Here is a 19,062-nt window from a genome sequence, read left to right on the forward strand (position 1 = left end):
TGTCAAATGCCTTGCTGAAATCAAGGTAGGCTACATCCACTGCGTTCCCTTCATCTACCAGGCTTGTAATTCTGTCAAAAAACGAGATCAGGTTAGTCTGACATGACTTATTTTTCAGAAATCCATGCTGACTATTGGTGATCACAGCATTCCTTTCTAGGTGCTCACAGACTGTTTGCTTAATGATCTGCTCCAGAATCTTCCCTGCTATTGATGTCAGACTGACTGGGCGGTAATTATTTGGGTCCTCTCTTTTCCCCTTTTTGAAAATAGGGACAACATTTGCCCTCCTCCAGTCTGCCGGGACTTCGCCTGTTCTCCAGGAATTCTCAAAGATGACTGCCAGTGGTTCTGAGATCACATCTGCCAGTTCTTTTAATACTCTTGGATGCAGTTCATCTGGCCCTGGAGACTTGAATACATCTAAACTAGCCAAATATTCTTGTACTATCTCCTTAGTTATTCTGGGCTGTGTTTCCTTTGCTGAATCATTTGCTCCAAATTCTTCAGGTTGGGCACTGTTTTCTTTATCGGAGAAGACTGAGGCAAAGAAGGCATTGAGGAGCTCAGCCCTTTCTGTGTCCCCTGTTTGCATTTCACCATCTTCTCCTCTGAGTGACCCCACTGTTTCTTTGTTCTTCCTTTTGCTACGAACATACCCATAAAAGCCTTTTTTGTTGCTTTTAACCTCTCTAGCAAGCCTGAGTTCATTCTGTGCTTTAGCTTTTCTGACTTTGTGTCTACACGTGCTGGCTATTTGTTTGAATTCCTCTTTGGTGGTTTCCCCCCTTTTCCATTTTTTGTACACATCCTTTTTTAATCTTAATTCAGTTAAAAGTTCTTTAGATAGCCACCCTGGCTTCTTTAGGCACCTTCCATGTTTCTGTCTCATTGGTATTGCCTGACGTTGTGCTTTTAGTATCTCCCTCTTAACAAACTCCCAGCCATCATGAACTCCCTTTCCTTTTAGTATTGTTGTCCATGGGATCTCACCCAGCACTTCCCTAAGTTTTATGAAGTCGGCTTTCTTAAAGTCAAGAAATTGAGTCCTAGTATGCTTGGCTGCTCCTTTCCGCTGTATAGTAAACTTCAGAAGAGCATGATCACTCGCGCCTAATGATCCTTCCACTTCTACCCCACTAACCAGGTCATCAACATTGGTTAGGACCAGATCTAAAATGGCTGTTCCTCTTGTTGCTTCTCCCACTTTCTGGACAGTGAAGTTGTCTGCAAGGCCAGTGAGGAATCTGTTTGACCTTATGCTCTTGGCTGAGTGTGTGAAGTTTCCCACAAGCACTCATTGAAATCAGGGGAATGAGAAAGCACCCAGTGGTGGAGGCCATAGGTAGATGGACCTTAGGTAGGTAAGCCACAAACAGTGGAAGTGCCTGGAAGCTCTGACCCATCCACCTTGTTTTCATGAAGCACTGGGCCCTTGCTTTATACACAACTGAGGGAGACCTGGGTGTAAATGAATAGGTCTGCTGCTACCATGTCTGGTTTGGCTCTAAGAGTCCCCCCTCCCCCCGCCCCATTTTGCTCTCAGGTTTCTTTTCATAGAATGAATAATATCTATTTGAGTCTGTCCTGAGGGGAAACAAACTTCTTATTAGGAAGCAGATGAATCATGGGTACATGCAACATCTCTTCTAAAGTAGACTCATTAGGTCAGTTTTGCAAAAGCTCTGTCATTTGACAGATTGCCCTTGCTACAGGTATTGGAGAAGTTTCTTTTGCACTCCTCCAGCAAGATAAACTGGTGTTTATATGAGTTAGGAGCACTGTGGCTGAGTAGCCCAACCTTAATTCTGTTGGGCTGCAGTTTCTTTACCTTTTTACACTGGGATTGCTTTATTCTCCTCTTGTAGTCTGTCCTATAGCTAGGTCTGAGGATCCTAACTGCCCACTAAACCAAGAGAGGGAGGACTTCGGCCATGCATGATTTACTTTGTGTTTTACTAGAACTCTGCCAGCCGGAGCCAGGTGCAAAAGACATAGGCTTATAATTAAAGAGCTAGGTTCCTCTTAGCAGCTGCTGAGGATGGAGATTGTTTTGAGTATCAGAGCTGTTCTGAGCTCACAGCCCTTCTACACAAAAATTCAATCCCCAGTTGCCCAAAGCAGTCATTTCAGGGAGTCATTTTGCTGTCTCTGTTGTTAAAGAATTGGGACTGAGAAATGCTTGCCGATCTACTGCCAATGCTTGCCGATTTACTTTCTGCCCATGCCTGCTCTAAATGAGTGGTTTGGATCATTTGGGGTTTTCCTTTAATTAGGGGCCATTGGACCATAGGGGGGAAATTTTGGGGATGAAGAAAGGTACCTCTCCTCTGGATAGGTTCACACTGGGTATTCAGTGTGAATCAGACCATGGGTTGAATGACATTAAAAAATGAACAAGATCCAGGCTGCAGACTCCTCATCCCTGCTCTAGACTGATTGTGTACAACTGGAATAACTGGATCTTACAAACTGGCATCTAGAGCTGCTATCATAGGAGATCCACCTCTCCCTATTTAGGCACTGTTCTAGGTTTCCTGAAGCATTGTTATTTATTTTTAAACCTGTTATCCCACATTTTGTCCACATAGAACTTTAGAGTGCTGAGCAGCATAAAAATAGAAAAAAATAATCAAAGCAACATCAAGACAACATAATGAAAACATAGCAATAAAATAATTCAGCATCAGAAAACTAGAAGGTCTTTGCCCTTCTCATCAGCAGATCAGGATCAGCATAGGTTCAGCCAACCCCAAAAGCCTCCATGAATAGCCAGATGTTCACCATGCATATAACGATGGGTTCACACAGGTGTTTGGCCAATGGCAGTGCTCTTCCTCCTCCCTCTTCCCACTGCCACACCTGTTGGACAGGGGTAGATAATATGGTGCCCTCCATATGTTTTTGGACTCCAACTGTCATCAGCATGGTCAGAATGAATGCAAGTTGTAGTTCAGCCTTGTTGGCTACCCATGATTTAGGGTCCTAAAGATAAAAACTAGCACCTTGGGTTGAGCCTGGAAGTGTACAGTATCACTGAAGGTCAAACAGGACCAGATAGGTATGATCTATCAGGGTGGCTCTGTGGTCTAAACCACTGAACCTCTTGGGTTTGCTAATCGGAAGGTTGGCAGTTCGAATCCACGTGACAGGGTGAGCTCCCATTGCTCTCTTCTAGCTTCTGCCAACCCAGCAATTCGAAAGCATACCAGCCTGAGTAGATAAATACGTACTGCTGCGACGGGAAGGTAAACGGTGTTTCCGTGCTCTCTGGCTTTCATCACTGTGTTCTGTTGCGCCAGAAGCGTTTTAGTCATGCTGGCCACGTTACCCAGAAAGTTGTCTGTGGACAAACGCCGGCTTCCTTGGCCTGAAAGCAAGATGAGCTCTGCACTCCATAGTTGCCTTTGACTGGACTTAACCATCCAGGGGTCCTTTACCAGGCCTTTTTACCAGGCCAGTTCTAGACAGTAATCTGACAACAACATTTTGAGTCAGTTGAAGCTTCTGCATCTTTTTCTGCGGCAGCCCACTTGTTCTACATTACAGTAGTCCGGTCTAGATGTTACTAAAATGTGAATGACTTGCTAGAACAGCTTTCTTTAGGGAAGTTACCGTATTTTTCGCACCATAGGGCGCACCGGACCATAGGGCGCACCCAGTTTTTAGGGGGGGGAATTCAAGAAAAAAATATTTCCCCCCCCCCGCAGCCCCAAAGAGCAGCGTACAGGCTGCACACAACCTCTCCCTGCCGGAGGGGTTGCGTGCAGCTATGGATCAAGCCAAGGCAGCGAGCGGGATGGATCCCGCTCGCTGTTTTGGCTTCCCCTAGCCCCGTGCAGTCTCTCCCTCCCGGGAGAGGCTGCGTGGGGCTGAAGAATCCATAGCCCCGTGCAGCCTCTCCTTGGCAGAGGGGCTGCGCGCAGCTATGGAGGAAGCCAAGGCAGCGAGCGGGATGGATCCCGCTCGCTGTTTTGGCTTCCCCTTTAGCTCCGTGCAGCCTCTCCCTCCCAGGAGAGGCTGCGTGGGGCTAAAGAATCCATAGCCCCGTGCAGCCTCTCCTTGGCAGAGGGGCTGCGCGCAGCTATGGAGGAAGCCAAGGCAGCGAACGGGATGGATCCCGCTCGCTGTTTTGGCTTCCCCTTTAGCCCCGTGCAGCCTCTCCTTGGCGGAGGGGCTGCACAGGGCTTTCCTGGCTTTACTGGGAGGTGGGGGGATTCCCTCACCTCTCCCAAAAGCCCACAGAAGCCGTGCAAACCCTTTAAAGGGATCGCGGCTTCTCCTGGCTTTTGTGAGAGGTGAGGAAATTCCCCCACCTCCCGCAAAACCGGCAGAAGCCGCGCGCCTTTTAAAAGGGCTGCACGGCTTCTCCTGGGAGGCGGGGGGATTCCCCCACCTCCCGCAAAACTGGCAGAAGCCGCACACCTTTTAAAAGGGCTGCACGGCTTCTCCTGGGAGGCGGGGGGATTCCCCCACCTCCCACAAAACTGGCAGAAGCCGCGCGCCTTTTAAAAGGGCTGCACGGCTTCTCCTGGGAGGCGGGGGGATTCCCCCACCTCCCGCAAAACTGGCAGAAGCCGCGCGCCTTTTAAAAGGGCTGCACGGCTTCTCCTGGGAGGCGGGGGGATTCCCCCACCTCCCGCAAAACTGGCAGAAGCCGCGCGCCTTTTAAAAGGGCTGCACGGCTTCTCCTGGGAGGCGGGGGGATTCCCCCACCTCCCGCAAAACTGGCAGAAGCCGCGCGCCTTTTAAAAGGGCTGCACGGCTTCTCCTGGCTTTCCTGGGAGGCGGGGGAATTCCCCCGCCTCCCGCAAAACCGGCAGAAGCCGCGCGCCTTTTAAAAGGGCTGCACGGCTTCTCCTGGCTTTCCTGGGTGGGAGAAGGGACTGATGCCGCCAGTCAGTCCCTTCTCCCTCCTGTTGAAAAGCCCGCAAGAGCGCACGGAGCTTGTGTGCCGCTCTTGGGGGCTTTTCCCGCCTGCCTCCCCCCTGCATTCGTTCCATAGGACGCACACACATTTTCCCTTGCTTTTTAGGAGGGAAAAAGTGCGTCCTATGGTGCGAAAAATACGGTAGGTCAAAGGCGCTCCTAGCCATACAGCCACCTAATTAAGCTCACCAGTTCTAATGCTGGCATTTTATGTGCAAGAGTAAATTGGAACAAAAGCACTAGGTTCAGCCATTTAATAATAAAAGGCAAAATGACTCAGCAGCACAACATGTCATTCCTTGAGTTGTTTTTTTAGGATGCAGGCTAAAGGCATTCACATAAACACACAACCTGCCTTTTATGTAAAATGTTATATGGCAATTTGAGGCGTCTCGCCTAACTTGGTCGATGCAGTTGTTGGCCAATCACAAGTACCTTTTTTGCGGGCACTTCCATGGGCACGGCCCTGATGCAGCAATGATGGAGGCATATATAAAGGTAAGGGATGCACACAGCATCTGGCAGAAACACTGCAGTGATAAGTCAGAATTAAGGAGTGAATGGACTGCTTATCCCAAATGAGCCAAGGAAGCTGCCCCAAAGGCCTTATCTGAGAGGCACCTGGAGGCTCTTTTACAGCAAAAGGCAACATATTATAACAAACATGGTTGCCCTTTAAACTAGAGAAATAGTAGGAGCTACAATAGAAAATCTGCTCTACATACCTTCACATACCTCCTTCCTTTTGAGCTCTGAGACTGTCAAATCAGATTTTTTTTTTTAATATAACATAGAATTCTTTCCCCTTTCATCAATGATTAGAAGCATTTACTGAAATCCCTGCTCCCCTTGGAATGCATGCCTGTCTAAACCTTTCAGGCTTGCCTGCATGGCTGCTAAATAGCTCTGTAAAAACAGCTTTGTTGTTTGGTAAGGAACTGTGGAGTGGCACACCTGCTACTGATGGAGGCTGTTCTAATGGTCAAGCAGGGCTGGAAAAAACCCAGACACTTTGATTGCCCAGCATCCTAATTTCTGATGCCACCACTAGAAATTTTCTGTATTCAGCTCTGTGCGAGACTGATTCCTAGAAATTTAATACCCCCCCCAACTGGTCAGGTACCCCCCCCCCCAGCCCTGAAAGAGATCTCTGGATGATGTGATTTTTTTTTTTTATTTTTTTGCCCCAGCTGCCTTTAGTGAAAACAGCAAGCTATCCTAATGTGGTTGCAAGGCAAGTTATCTCCATTGCATGCAGCAACTGTAGAAAGGTGTACCAGATCTGGAGAGTGTAGCTTAAGGCTGCTTCATTAGCAAAGTGAGGTGCTTAGCAGCCTCACCCACCATTCGGGAGTGATCTTTGGGGTGACTAGTGGTGATCTTTCCCTCCCTTTCCCTTTCTACCCTGGCCTCTTTTGGTAAGCATGAGAGTGAATATTGGACTGCTTGACTTTTGTCTTCTTCTGTTAGTGCTTAAACACTACAGGTTTAAGTTTAGGTAAGATAGGGCTTGGAGAGTTCCTAGACAGGGTATATTTAGAGATTATTCTGCTTGTTTACAGTGTTAAATATATGTTGTTGTAGGAGTGATCTGGGAGGAAAAAAGTACCTGTCCTTTCAAGATCATAGGAAGATACAGACCTTTTTTATATATAGATCAGGCTATTCATCCAACTAGAGTAGTATGTCTCTTCTTGACTGGCATTGACAAGGTCCTTTCAACTGCCTTTTGAATCTGGGACCCTCTCAGAGATAGATAGATAATACTTTATTCGGCTATAAGCCCACCAGGTAAAACCAATCAGTAAATAAAATAACATTTTACATTCTAAAATATCAACTAAAATATTTCAACGCATAATCTCCTTCACATTACATACAGTCTCTAGATGTACCATATTGTGGCCTTGAATATAAAGATGGTGGATAGAGTTTACTAGATTTTAATAGTCATGCAGCATTCCATGAAGTCTTTTATATGAAAGAACAGAATTCAGGAATCTTGCAACCTGTAATGTTCTATAAGAGTCAATGTCCTGGAGTAGATAGGCTAGATGTAATTCAGGTGGTTTAGCAACAGTTTCCAAAATGATTGAACTCAGAATCCTTGATCGGGGAACAATATATAAAGGACAATTAAACAAGATATGATGAAGGGATTCTATTGATTTGTTGTCACATGCGCATAAAACAGAGGTTTTACCGTTAGAAAATCTATTGTTCAGCACATTTGAGGGGAACACATTAAATCTGGCTCTAACAAAAGCGAATCTAGCCCTCTCAGATGTTTTGCTAGAAGTACAGTACACTGTAGTGGCAACATCCAATTGGGAGCAGCTGCTGAACAGCTATGGCCTGAGAGCTAGTGGGCATGTTACACTTACTGTACAGAGACCACTTGAAATGGTCTCTTGGTACTGTTGGGAAGGTGTGGAGCGTCTTCACATCAGCCACAGTCAGGAATGTGTTTTACATGTTACAACAGCAGAGCTAAGCAATCACATGGAGTCCATTTCCTAGTAAAAATGCAATGTCTAGACCAGCTGTCTCTAAATCCAGGCTACGTGAAGAAAAGGGAAAAGGAGCATGAGAAAGAACCACACAGGGCTCTTCTGAACCCAATATGCCAATCCAATGCAATGAGCATTGCTGTCCAGGACTCTTCTGCTTCCCTGATGACCCCTGTATGTACCATGATGCATCATGACATGCATGTTTCAGAAGACAGGGCAAAATGATATGAAACCAGAGTGTGTGTTTTTCCTGTGTTTGTATGTACTTCCTGTGAGGAAGGAGATCAGTGTGGGGACTTGGTAGGGAGAATATTTTTATTGGAAGGGCAGCACAAAGGTGGGAAGAAATTAAAAGATGGGGCAAGCTTCCCATTCCCTCTGTAACTGGTGGGCTTCAAGGGTTTTTTTTCAACATGGACATCTCTGTTAAAGTCTTTTGACAATGGGGCTATTTAATCCTCAATCTGGTGGCGATTAATTTTGCAGCCAGAGTCCAGACCACACTGGATATAATGAGGGGAGATTTTGGAAGGTTGCTTAAATGGCTGTGAGGACATTCTTTCTGCCGTTTGCAGGTCCCCTTTCTCTCCCTTTGGCTTAATAAAAACCACTCTCATCCACAGCTTACTGTTATCAGGTTGTTGGTGGAAAGTAATTAAATGAGCAGTCGTAACAGAGCTCAAAGGGCCTGCAGAATGAGGGGATTTTAATCAAATCTGGAGGAGCAATTAATAAAGAGCTTGTAACCCTTTAAGGCAGATTCCTGCTGTCAGATTAAGAAGAAAATGGGTTATGACCAGTGTCTGGAACAAGGACAGGGCAATGCAGATGCCCCCAATATTTTTTTCTTAAACTAGGCTTCAACCAGCTGTGTGATGATTATCTTCAAGTGGGTGGTAGGTAGCTAGGAATGGAGATGCCTGAATGAGAGAGTGCTATGCCTTTTCACTGTTTGAAACTAGGTTTTGAATGCTGTACCTAAATCATATCCAGCGTGGCATATGACCAACCAAGTCAAATACTGCTCAGCAGCCCTGCATAACAACCCACCTGGCACTTCATTCTTGCCTGTCTAGACCCTGAAGGGAGGAATCAACTGATTGTAGATGAACAGGTTGCTCCTCACCAGTTCCCTTTCTGATGGGTGCTTTGTGCAGTTCCATTCTTTTATGGTGCTCTCCAGATGTTTTAAACTATAGCTCTCATCAGTTCCAGCCAGCTTGGTCAAGGTTTTAGGGCCCTCCAACAACTTCTGGAGGGCAGAGCACCCAGTTGGGGAAGCCCAGCTTATTCCATCACAGATGCTGTATAAAAGGAAGCTCAATCTACTGTTCCTGGAGACCTCTGTGCTGATCATAGTAGGATAATAACAAACAGAAGATTAAAGTAACTCATCTGTCTCGGAAGCCAGTATAGTCTGTGCTGTAACTCCTTGAAGCTAGAGGGCAGCACAGAGGTTTAAGTGATGCCTTATGTACACTAAGATCCCATGTAAACGAAAACTGTGAACCACAATGCCAGCTTGTGGCCCTGCACTTGCTGTGTTTGTGTATGCTTGTTGGTAAGTTCTTTTCCAGCTGAGAAGAGGAACAATTTCTGCAGCTTTGAAAATACAGTCTGGGTGACTTCTGGTTTTGGTGTGGGGTTGTTTTTTGGTTTTTTTTTTGGTCTTGTTCTTGGATCATGATTCATCTTGTTCTGATCCATTCCTCTGCTTGGGTAATTAAACCCACATAGACGCTGACCCATGCATATTCTCCCATGAATCACACTTAGAAGGTCCCCCGCTGATATTTAGTATTAAAATTCAGGAAGTGCCCTATTGCCCAGAAGCCAGCTTTCATTCCATATTTTTGCTGGCTATCAAGACTATTGAGATCAGTAGCAGTCAAGAGTGCTGTGATAGAGATAGAGATCAAGAGAGGGGTGTTGGTCTTCGGTGTAGTTCTATCTCTCTCTTGTACACACAAATCTACATGCACAGAAGGCAGGTCTCAGCCTCCACTGGGTAGCTGGAGGTTTTCATAGCCACGGGGTCAACTTCAAGAGGGGAAATTAGGGGAAGGGAAGATTGCACTCGAGTTCAAAAGCCATCTGTAGACAGAACTTAAAAGCAGCTTTGTTAGTAAGCGGAGGGAAGGGGCTTTGCCTCCTAAACATCCCACATTGAAATGCAGGGGCTTGGTGGTAGAATCAAGAATAGTTCCATTCTTTCAAACCAGTCTGCTGCATTTGTATGCTTGTGAAGGATGAAGGTGAACAAGTTGGGGAAGGAGAGACATAGCTTGGAGATTGTCAGTTTCCCAAATATGCCATTTGAAGGTGGGGAACATGTATGCTACCCCGCTCCCGTTGTCTGTGTAAGTGTTGGTTTCAGACAAAATGGCTGTATAATGGCTAAGGAATGACACACATCTAGAATATTACCATCCTGAGAGAGAGCCCTCAGACAGATTGTTGTAGTCCTGTCCCATGGAACCTTGAAGCCCTCTTCTCATGACACGCTCAGGGTGAGTGGGTGCATATACAAGGGAACAGGATCATAACACCAGGCCCCACCTCCCATCTGTGTTTTGTAGATACACAGCCTGGAGTATTTCTGTGCGTAGAACAGATTTGCAGCACCTCCTTTTAGCCCTGTTCCCAGGCTCCCGCTGTTTCCTTCCTCCCCCTTCGAAGCTGCCATGGCAGATTTTGCTTCTCAGCAGATGTTCAAAGAGGCTGCTCTGTGGTGGGGTCTGGACTAATAGCCCCCGTGCTTAATTTCCTAGGCACAGGGATGCCTCTGGGGAATGGAGAGGGACTTGAAAGCTTAAGAGCAGGCCTCTGTATCCCCCCCTTTCCCCCTGCTCTGATCACCAGCCTCAAAGAAATAGCAGGACGCCTCAGTTAACACTGGGCTTAGAAAGAGCCTTGGGCTTTGACCTATATTTTGTTGACCCTTTCATGGCTCCTGATGGTGTTTGGGTTTTTAATGTGGTGATAGCAAGGCATGGGATCTGGGGAAATTACTTTAATCCATGATCAAAGCGTGGCTCCTGCTCTTCTGTTTCTTCCTCCCCTTCCTCCACCACATGCACAGAAACAGCAGGATCCTTGTGAGGTTTCCCAAATCTTTTGTTGCCCTTCCCACCTTCCATCGTACCTGTAATTTAGCTCTTTGTAACATTTGGAGCTTCCTTTTTTGCCCATTCGTGGTCCTACACCTTTAGTAATTTCAGTATGAGCTCAGTATGACGGCAACCTCTGAATATGCAGTTCTACAGATATCTAACTATTCTGGATTTCTGCCAATTTTGTACCATTGTATGCTTTGTGCCAATTAAAAAGTTGTGACTATGTCATGCCAACATAGTGCCCTCCAGATATTGGTGGACTACAATTCCTATCATCCTGAAGGTTTTCAGCCAAGCTGATGGGATATGTGTGTGATGGGAATCGTAGAGAAGGGACAAAGGTTCATGCATCTGATAAAGGCTTGAGTAGCCTGGAATTTCCTGATAGGAAAAATAATTTAACTGCCTGTCCTTGTCCCTCAGGTGACCCGTGTGCCAGTGGAGAGTTGTGAGCAATATACAACCTGTGCACTATGTCTGGGCTCTAGGGACCCTCACTGTGGCTGGTGTGTCCTGCACAACATGTAAGTACCCAATGCCCTCTTCATATCCCTACAAGACTGGCAATTGCAGGAAGCCTTCTTTCTTACTCCTTGAATGCTTTTGAAGCTGCATTAGCAGGAGCTGGTAGCTAAGCTACAACTGCTGTTTTAACATCCTTTAATATGAATTATGTGCATTTGACAGAACACAAAAGTGACATAGTTCCTGCCCAGGACACTTACAGTCTGCATGAAATGGACAGGCTAGGAATTGGGAGAGATTGGGGAGAGATAAGTGAGTATTGGGGATGAGGGAGAGTGAGGGGATAATTCAGGCATAGCAAACAACATGGCAGATGGCACAGGGTAGGGAGTAGACAAAGGTGGCAATATGAACTGGCAAGAGGTGAGCTTGTATGGAGTATATTTGTCATGGTGGCTATCCATGTTCCAAAGCAGTATATGCCACTGAATATCAGCTGTTGGAGAGCAGCAGCAGGAGAGGGCAGTTTTCTTGAAGCTCTGTGTGCGGGTTTCCTGGAGGCTCCTGATTAACCACTGTAGGAAGAAGAACACAGGACTAAATTGGCTTTTGGTCTGGCCTGATCCACTGGAGGTAATAAGAACATAAGAAGAGCCTGCTGAATTAGACCAATGGCCCACCTAGTCCAGCAACCTGTTCTCACAGTGACCAACTAGATGGCTGTGGGAAACCTGCAAGCAGGATTTGAGCACGAGAGCACTCTCCCCTCCTGGAGCTTCCAGCGAGTGGTATTCAGAAGTATTGCTGTCTCCAGCTGTGAAGGCAGAGCATAGCCATCATGGCTAGTAGCCATGGATAGCTCTCTCCTCCATGAATTTGTTTAATCCTATTTTAAGACATCTAAGCTGGTGGCCAGGACTGCCATGATCTTCTTGTGGAATTCCAAAAGGCAGATTTTGCCTTAATCAGGAACTCACCAAGATGTGTTTTTTTTTTGGGGGGGGGGAGCCACTGTCTCTTACCCTTGGTTGACCTGACACACCCACACCCTGTCTGCAGTATGTGGATAATTATACTCATCTACCTCATAGGATTGTTCTCAGGATTACTGTGATAATGTATGTGAAGTGCTTTTAGCGCTCATAAGAAGTGCTATAATTATGATTCCGTGATAAGGCATGACATATTTCCTACAAGGAGATTATCTCTTTATAGGAAAATCCATGTATATCATTGTGTGAGGTATGGTGTGATCGTTGTATTTTTTAAAATACTTTTATGAATGCCACGGGTTGAAGAAGCTGCTATCTCTACTGACCTCCCAACCTGTATAATAAACATTCATGACATGCTTTAAATATGCAAGGGGGAAGTGTGTCTGATGTGGCTCATGGTTTGGCTTAAGCCTGAGGACTAGAAACCTTGTGAAGAGATTAGTAATAATTTTTGCAAGATATAATGAAAATAGATAAATTTTGGATCTGAAGCTCTTCTGTGACTTTCCATTTCTGGGCTCAACATATAATTCTGCAAAAACCATTATTCCCACTCTCCAGTTTTTTTTCCCATTCACTTATCTTTTGAAGACTGCCCCCACTCTTCTCTCCTGCAGCTTTGAGTATATTTGCTACAGGTGCACTATTGGCGAATTAGCTGCTTTGCTTGGGTGACTAGTCTTACGGAGGTCTCAACCTGGAATCTCATGACTTGAAGGGAGGGGAGCAGCAAAAAGTCCAGCTCAGCAGATTTCACACTGACTGTACCAGTGTCTAATCGCAGTGTCCATTGCAGCTTCCAGTAGAGTCCCTTTCTTACCCTGCTGAGCTGCCATGAACCTTAATGTGGAACTGGACACTGCAGGAGACCAAGAAGTGGATTGGCTAGTCTTTGGCAGTCTGCATCAGGCAGGGGCAAGGGGGCCTTATCTGTCCAGTGTTGCCTCTACAGTCCATCTTACATGCTGCAGAGCTGATTGACAGCAGCCTGCTCCAAGCTACCAGTTGTCGTGTGTGTGTGTGTGTGTGTGTGTGTGCACGTGTACGCATTCTGGATATCAGGCATGTAGGGTGGTTTGAGATCTAAAAACACAGCTTCCTGTCCTGAAAAGCAGCAGGAATCTTTCCCGCTCAAAGCACAGATGGACAAAAGCCATGCGTCCAAAAGAGAACTGCTCATGTATATCATTGTCCAGCCTTTTTGTGAGAGACAGCATCATCTTAAGAGCATTGTGTGTGTTTTAGTAAAAAAAAACTGCTCTGAGTCCATTGAATGGCATGAAACAGAAGGCGACCATTCAAGTCCATCAGCCCTTGGATTTGAAAACATCTTATTCTTGTCTTGCCTTTAGTTCAGAGGGAAACTTATTCAAATCTCCTTTAAACACATACCTACTTCTTGGCATGAAATGCCAAGGTTTCTGGCACTGGAATGTTTCTAGCTATGATGGCTGACAGCACCTAGCTGCAGATGCCACACTGCTCCCTGTTTGTCAGATGAGGAGAGAAGTCAAGGACTCTAGAGATTATTCCCTTTGACAACTGCCCTGATCTGCGGAGATCTGGAGAGGCTGTCTTTCTTCAGAACTGCAACCCAGGACCATCTGGCGAGCTGGTAATACCTTAGGAATGAATAGTAAGCAGTAATCCTGTTTTAGTTAGCTTGAGAAAGAGAATATGGGGGCTCTGCATCTCTAAATATTAACATGCAGTATGTCCCTTGCAGACTAACACCTATCTACTAAACCCTCTCTCTCATTCTCTCCCTTTGCTAATATTTGGTCCTCTTCTGAAAATGGCTTGCACTTGCCATTTAGCTCCCTGCTAGTGATCTAATTTGGCCTGCGACCCAAAGGCCCTTAAACCTAGCAAATGGGCCTCCCCACATGGGAGCAGAGTTGCAACTTGGAATAGAAGGAATGAAACATCAAGGAAAAGGCATGGGGGAGGAGACGTTTCCTCTGGGCTAGAGGGAAAAACCTCCTCGGAAGCCGCAAAGCCCTGACTGTTTAGCCATGTGGAGCATTTTAATTAAACTCAGAAACATCTCTTTCCCTGAAGCACCTTGGGGAGATGGGTGGGATGCAGAAGTGGTTCAGGAACTCCACAGCGCGATGTCATGCTGGCACTTGCTCAGGAGATAAATCACCAAGATTACCGGGACCTTGAAAGGCGCATGTGTATCTGCTCTTCTGTATTGCCCTCCGCTTAATTAAAATGCTTTTCCGTAATGAAATAATGTTATCGCAGATGCAGGGAGGAGAAATGAAGGAAACTCGTTTAAACTCATTAAATGGAGGCAGCGTTACCTGGATAGAACAGTGCTCTAGGGGCAGGGGAGTGCCTCTCCCCCCCACCCCACCCTTGTAGTAAAGCAAGTGGGATGTGGGATGGCTTCCCATAGGGCAGAAAGGAAAGTGAAGCAGAACTTCATCTAGGATAAATTAATGCAAGGGATTAGAAGTGCATGGAGCCAGGGTGGTGTAGCCTGTTAGTGGGAGAGCCCTGTGATAAGCAGATTTGAACATAACAATGCACGGGTACCTGCTTGCATCTCTGGCATACAGTAGTGGTTGAGAGCCTGAGCTATAAATTAGGAAGTCCCTGGTTTGAATCTCACCACTAGGTGGCCTTAGGCAAACCAGTCACAGCCTCAGTTTTTCTGCTTCCCCTATTTACAGTATGGGAGATATCAATACTGGCTTATCCTACAAGTTTATTGTAAGTGTTACCGCTGGAAAACGTATGTGAAGTGCTCTGAACACTAGCAAGTACCATACAAATGCTTATTATTGTTATCAGGTCATTAAGTGTTCTGAATAGATTTTTAGTTTAGTTTATTGTGTTAGCTAAAGGCCTTAATAACCAGCATAGAATTCAGCTGCTATATGCAGATGAAACAGATATCTCATAACAGTGCTGTGCAAATAAAAACAATGTCCATTTTAACTAATTCAGTTTGGATCAGAGAAATCAGTACTTCAAGTCATTGGAGGGGGGGCAGGGGGAAAGAATATAAATAGTGATAAAAGTTAAAAAATAATGTGGTTTTTAAAAAGACTTGGTTTATGAAGAAAAGGGAACCGAAGCCTTTCAATTACCTGAGGCCAGAAGAGCAAAGCTGCCGCTTTCCCAACAATTTAATTGCAGTAATATGCAGATCTCATAACTAGATAATAGCTTTCTGACAGCAGAGAGAACTTTTTCTGATGCCATTGATATGTTATATTTTTTCACCCCACCACCAAGATTAATTTTCACAGTGGAAAAAGTAATGTGTAAAATAACCTTCAGAAGCCCAGTTTTTATTATTCAGATATGTTTTGAGACATTGAAGTACAATAGCAAACCATTATTATACTGCCCTGCAACTAAACAAGATGTTTCTTTGTAGTGTTAGAACCTGCTTCAAGCACCAGAATACGATATAGAAATAAGAAGCTAAATTGCATGAGAGAGATGCTTACAGCAGGGATCACCAACGTAGTGCCTGTGAATGAGCCTACAGAGGCCTTCCCTGGTGTCAAGCAGACCCCCCCCCCCCCGGCTGAAGTTCAGCTTGAAAGAAGCATTCTGTTGTGGCCAATAGAATAGGTTGCGCCTTTGTCTCATTTCTTTAATGTAATCATAGACCCGAACAAAATAAAAGCAACAACCATAAAATAAAATGGGTTGTGATGCATATATAGATATATGATACAATATGTCAGGAATATTAAAATGTGGAAATTAAAAGCAAGTCAAAAGGAATCTTATAAATAAATAACATAACATAACCAAATTAAAAACTGTAACAGCAGCTGTACAGGATAGGTTTAATCAGGGGAGATTCTGCAGGCAGAAGGAGAAAACTAGTCATAATCTCTGTGGCTGGAAATCTTGAGAGGATCTTGAGAAAATAGGAGTAACCAATCTAATTTGGCCATTAGAAGAGGCTGCTGCAGCTGTTGTGTTGTATTTGCAAAAAATAGGTAGCAAAGGAGCAAAGAGAGAACTTGAGGTGTTGAAGTAACACACACGCTACTGCTCATAACCTAAAACCACAACAGTGTAATGGATGCTGCCTTCTGCTTCCCCACAGCTGCTCACGGAAGGACCGATGTGAAAGAGCTGATGAACCTCAGCGCTTTGCTTCAGATCTACGCCAGTGCGTCCAGCTCACCATCCAGCCCAAGAACATATCGGTCACCATGTCAGAAGTCCCGGTAGGTGGCTTAGCTTCACTTTGGTCGGCCTTTCTTAATACCAGTACATTTCTTTAGGATGTTGAGTCCGTCTGGAACATTCTGGGCTTGGGAGAAGGTGCACTATGTGGTATTTGTTCTTAGATCTTTTGTCTTAATGAACCATGGAACAGGTGTTCGCTTGTTTTCTGTGTGTGACGTTCTCCTTCCTGTTCTCTCAGCTGGTTCTGCAGGCCCGGAATGTCCCTGATCTCTCTGCTGGCGTGAACTGCTCATTTGAAGATTTTACGGAGTCTGAAAGTCGCATTGAAGATGGCAAGATCTACTGTAGTTCTCCTTCTGCAAAAGATGTCATCCCCATTACCAGAGGGCGAGGTGAGTTTGGGGTTTCTTGTCAGCTTGCACCAATGGAGTCCAGAGCAAAAGTTCGGGGGGGGGGTAGGATATTTGATTACATACTTCAGAGAACACGAGTTTTCAAAAAACAAAACAAAAACAACCCCATTTGAGTAACACAATAGCTGAGCTAATATCGCTCAGTTTATTTATTGCCATGATGTAAGATGCTATGGATTATCCAGGTTATTTTTAAACCTGTTTGCTGCTGTGGGAAGGCTCTTTCTACTGTGCTTGTGTATGTGATTTTGAGAGTATTCATATCCTATAATGCTGAGGGGGAATTGTAAGTTGTAGGCACCTTGGGGTGCACTTCCCCCTCCATTGGTATTTGTAGAGTGAAAATAGACATTAACTTCCCTTGAAGGAGCTGAAGTGGCACAGAGGAGGAGCCAACCGCATCCTCTGCAGTGCGGTTGAATCTGGTATAAAGGCTTTCACTCTGGACAGCCAGGAACGTGAACTATGCAAAAGTATTTTTCTCTTTCTGTCTCCGCATGGAAGGCAGGCAGTCTAGACCTTTGTGCCATGGTAGGCTGTCCTTTGCTCAGTTCAGATAGCATGTCATATTTGAGGCACAGAGGAGTTCAAAATACCAATATCTATACCTTCTGTGAGAAGGATCAACATATTTGTGAGCAGGAGAGCAGAGACTGAGGCAGAGAATTTGAAGAAAGGAGAAGACAGGGAGAAAGAAGGCAAATGACTGAAGGGTGCATTTACGGAGTGGCAGGGAATATATTGTTACTATTCTATTTAGTAAGGAATGTATGTGCTACCCTTGGCCAAGGTGATTTACATGTCCTCACCACGGTTCGAAACTCCCACTGTTCTAGGCACATTTTGCGACTGGGAATTTCATTAGCGTGAGCAGTTTCTGAGCTCTGGGCGCAGTACTACGCCTAAGATTTCAGATTAAAACTGCAGAGTGGAAGGAGAGGAGGACCTTTTTCTTTCTACCTCACCACTTCCAGCTGCTCTCTGAAGACTGGAGAAGAGACCCTCTTAAGAATATTAGGGGGACGGGCAAGGGAAAGTCTAGACCGTGTGAGAAATGAACATAATATTTTAGCTACAGTTCATTCATTTCCAGCTTTGTATTCTTGTTACAAAAAAGCGTGCCTAGACATCCCGTTGTTGTGCCCATAACCTAGGTTTAAGGTGCCATTTAGCTCCTAGCTTTCATATCTCAGTTTCTAACACTGGTTCTCACTATAACTGGGAATAGCAACATGAGACTGGTCCAGTGGTTTGCTTGGGCTGATTGCTGAGTAAGGCATAATTGTTACATACCTCCTAGATTCCTGGCCTCAATACGATCAATAACCCACAGGTTTCCCAATAATTCCACAAGAGGCTCCTAAATTTGACAAAGTCAGATTCCCTCCTTACCTGTGGAGGTAGTAGAAAGCCAAATGTTAACTCTGAACTAGGCAGTTGGAGGCCCCTGGTACTCTTCTTCCACCTGTCATTTTACTTACGTGCTGAGCAGGATCACCTATCCTCTGCATCCTGCTAGATTTTTAGTGCAGGTCACTCACACTTCTCTTCAACATCAATAAACTAGTGTTTTTGTCCGCTAACTAGGATTCATTGGAACTGCCCTTCAGCCCAAACAAAGTCACTGCAAGCCTCACTCATTTGCGTGCTGCCAAACCCTGCACTCTGTTTTCCCAGATGCCCATGCTGCTATTTCTCTCTTTAATATCTGATCTATTTTCTGCCTGTTTTCTGTTCTAGGCGACAAGCGAGTGGTAAAGCTCTACCTCAAATCCAAGGAGACTGGGAAGAAGTTTGCAGCTGTAGATTTTGTCTTTTACAACTGCAGTGTTCACCAATCGTAAGTGATATAAAACAACTTCCCCTCCTCTGGTTTTTGAGCTTATTCTGGGGGAAAGCTGCAAATAGCATGTGGCAGACATAATAAAACTGGGGAGAAAGGCAGATGTGTGCAGTGTAAAATCTTGTTAAATACAGAGGGGGGTATTTGAGGGTTGCCACACTTATTGTAAGGAAAGCCAAGCCACCTTGCCTTGCTGTTAAAGTTTGCTTTGGGCAAGAAGCTTCTTGGGCATCAGAAACCACATCAAGCTGAGAGGATTATCCTTTTCTTTTGTCTTGGTGAAAAGAAACTGCACTGTGTTCATTGACTACTGGTGTAAGAAATGGTTTAGTCAGGAGCATCTGAGTAAACAGGTTTAGCATAATTGCTGGACCTCAATGACTGTGTGTGTGTGTGTGTGTGTGTGTGTGTGTGTGTGTGTGTTTTGCTCTGCTTGCCAGTTGGAAGTGTAATTTCGCCTGCAGAACCCTATTTATGAATTCTTACCCATGAGGAGAACTTGGGTATCTCCAGTTGAAAGGATCAAATAACAGTTGGAGTGAAAGACTTCTTCCAGGGACCTTAGAGACCCCCTGCCTCTCAGATTAGACATTACTGGGCTAGATGAGCAAAGTGTCTGGC

At 45.2% G+C, this 19,062-nt stretch overlaps 1 protein-coding gene across 4 annotated transcripts in view; it reads left to right on the forward strand.

Moving 5' to 3' along the window:
* PLXNA1 (plexin A1) overlaps positions 1 to 19,062 on the forward strand; it is a 343,514-nt gene that overhangs the window by 169,412 nt on the left and 155,040 nt on the right. For all 4 annotated transcript variants that reach the window (XM_082209182.1, XM_082209180.1, XM_082209183.1 and 1 more), the window contains exons 5-8: positions 10,982 to 11,082; positions 16,100 to 16,223; positions 16,424 to 16,577; positions 18,339 to 18,438. In XM_082209182.1, the coding sequence (XP_082065308.1) occupies positions 10,982 to 11,082; positions 16,100 to 16,223; positions 16,424 to 16,577; positions 18,339 to 18,438 (479 nt within the window). The remainder of the gene's footprint in view (positions 1 to 10,981; positions 11,083 to 16,099; positions 16,224 to 16,423; positions 16,578 to 18,338; positions 18,439 to 19,062) is intronic.

This window comes from Podarcis vaucheri (genome assembly GCF_965113315.1).
Source record: "Podarcis vaucheri genome assembly, chromosome: 2".
Classification (NCBI taxonomy): domain Eukaryota; kingdom Metazoa; phylum Chordata; class Lepidosauria; order Squamata; family Lacertidae; genus Podarcis; species Podarcis vaucheri.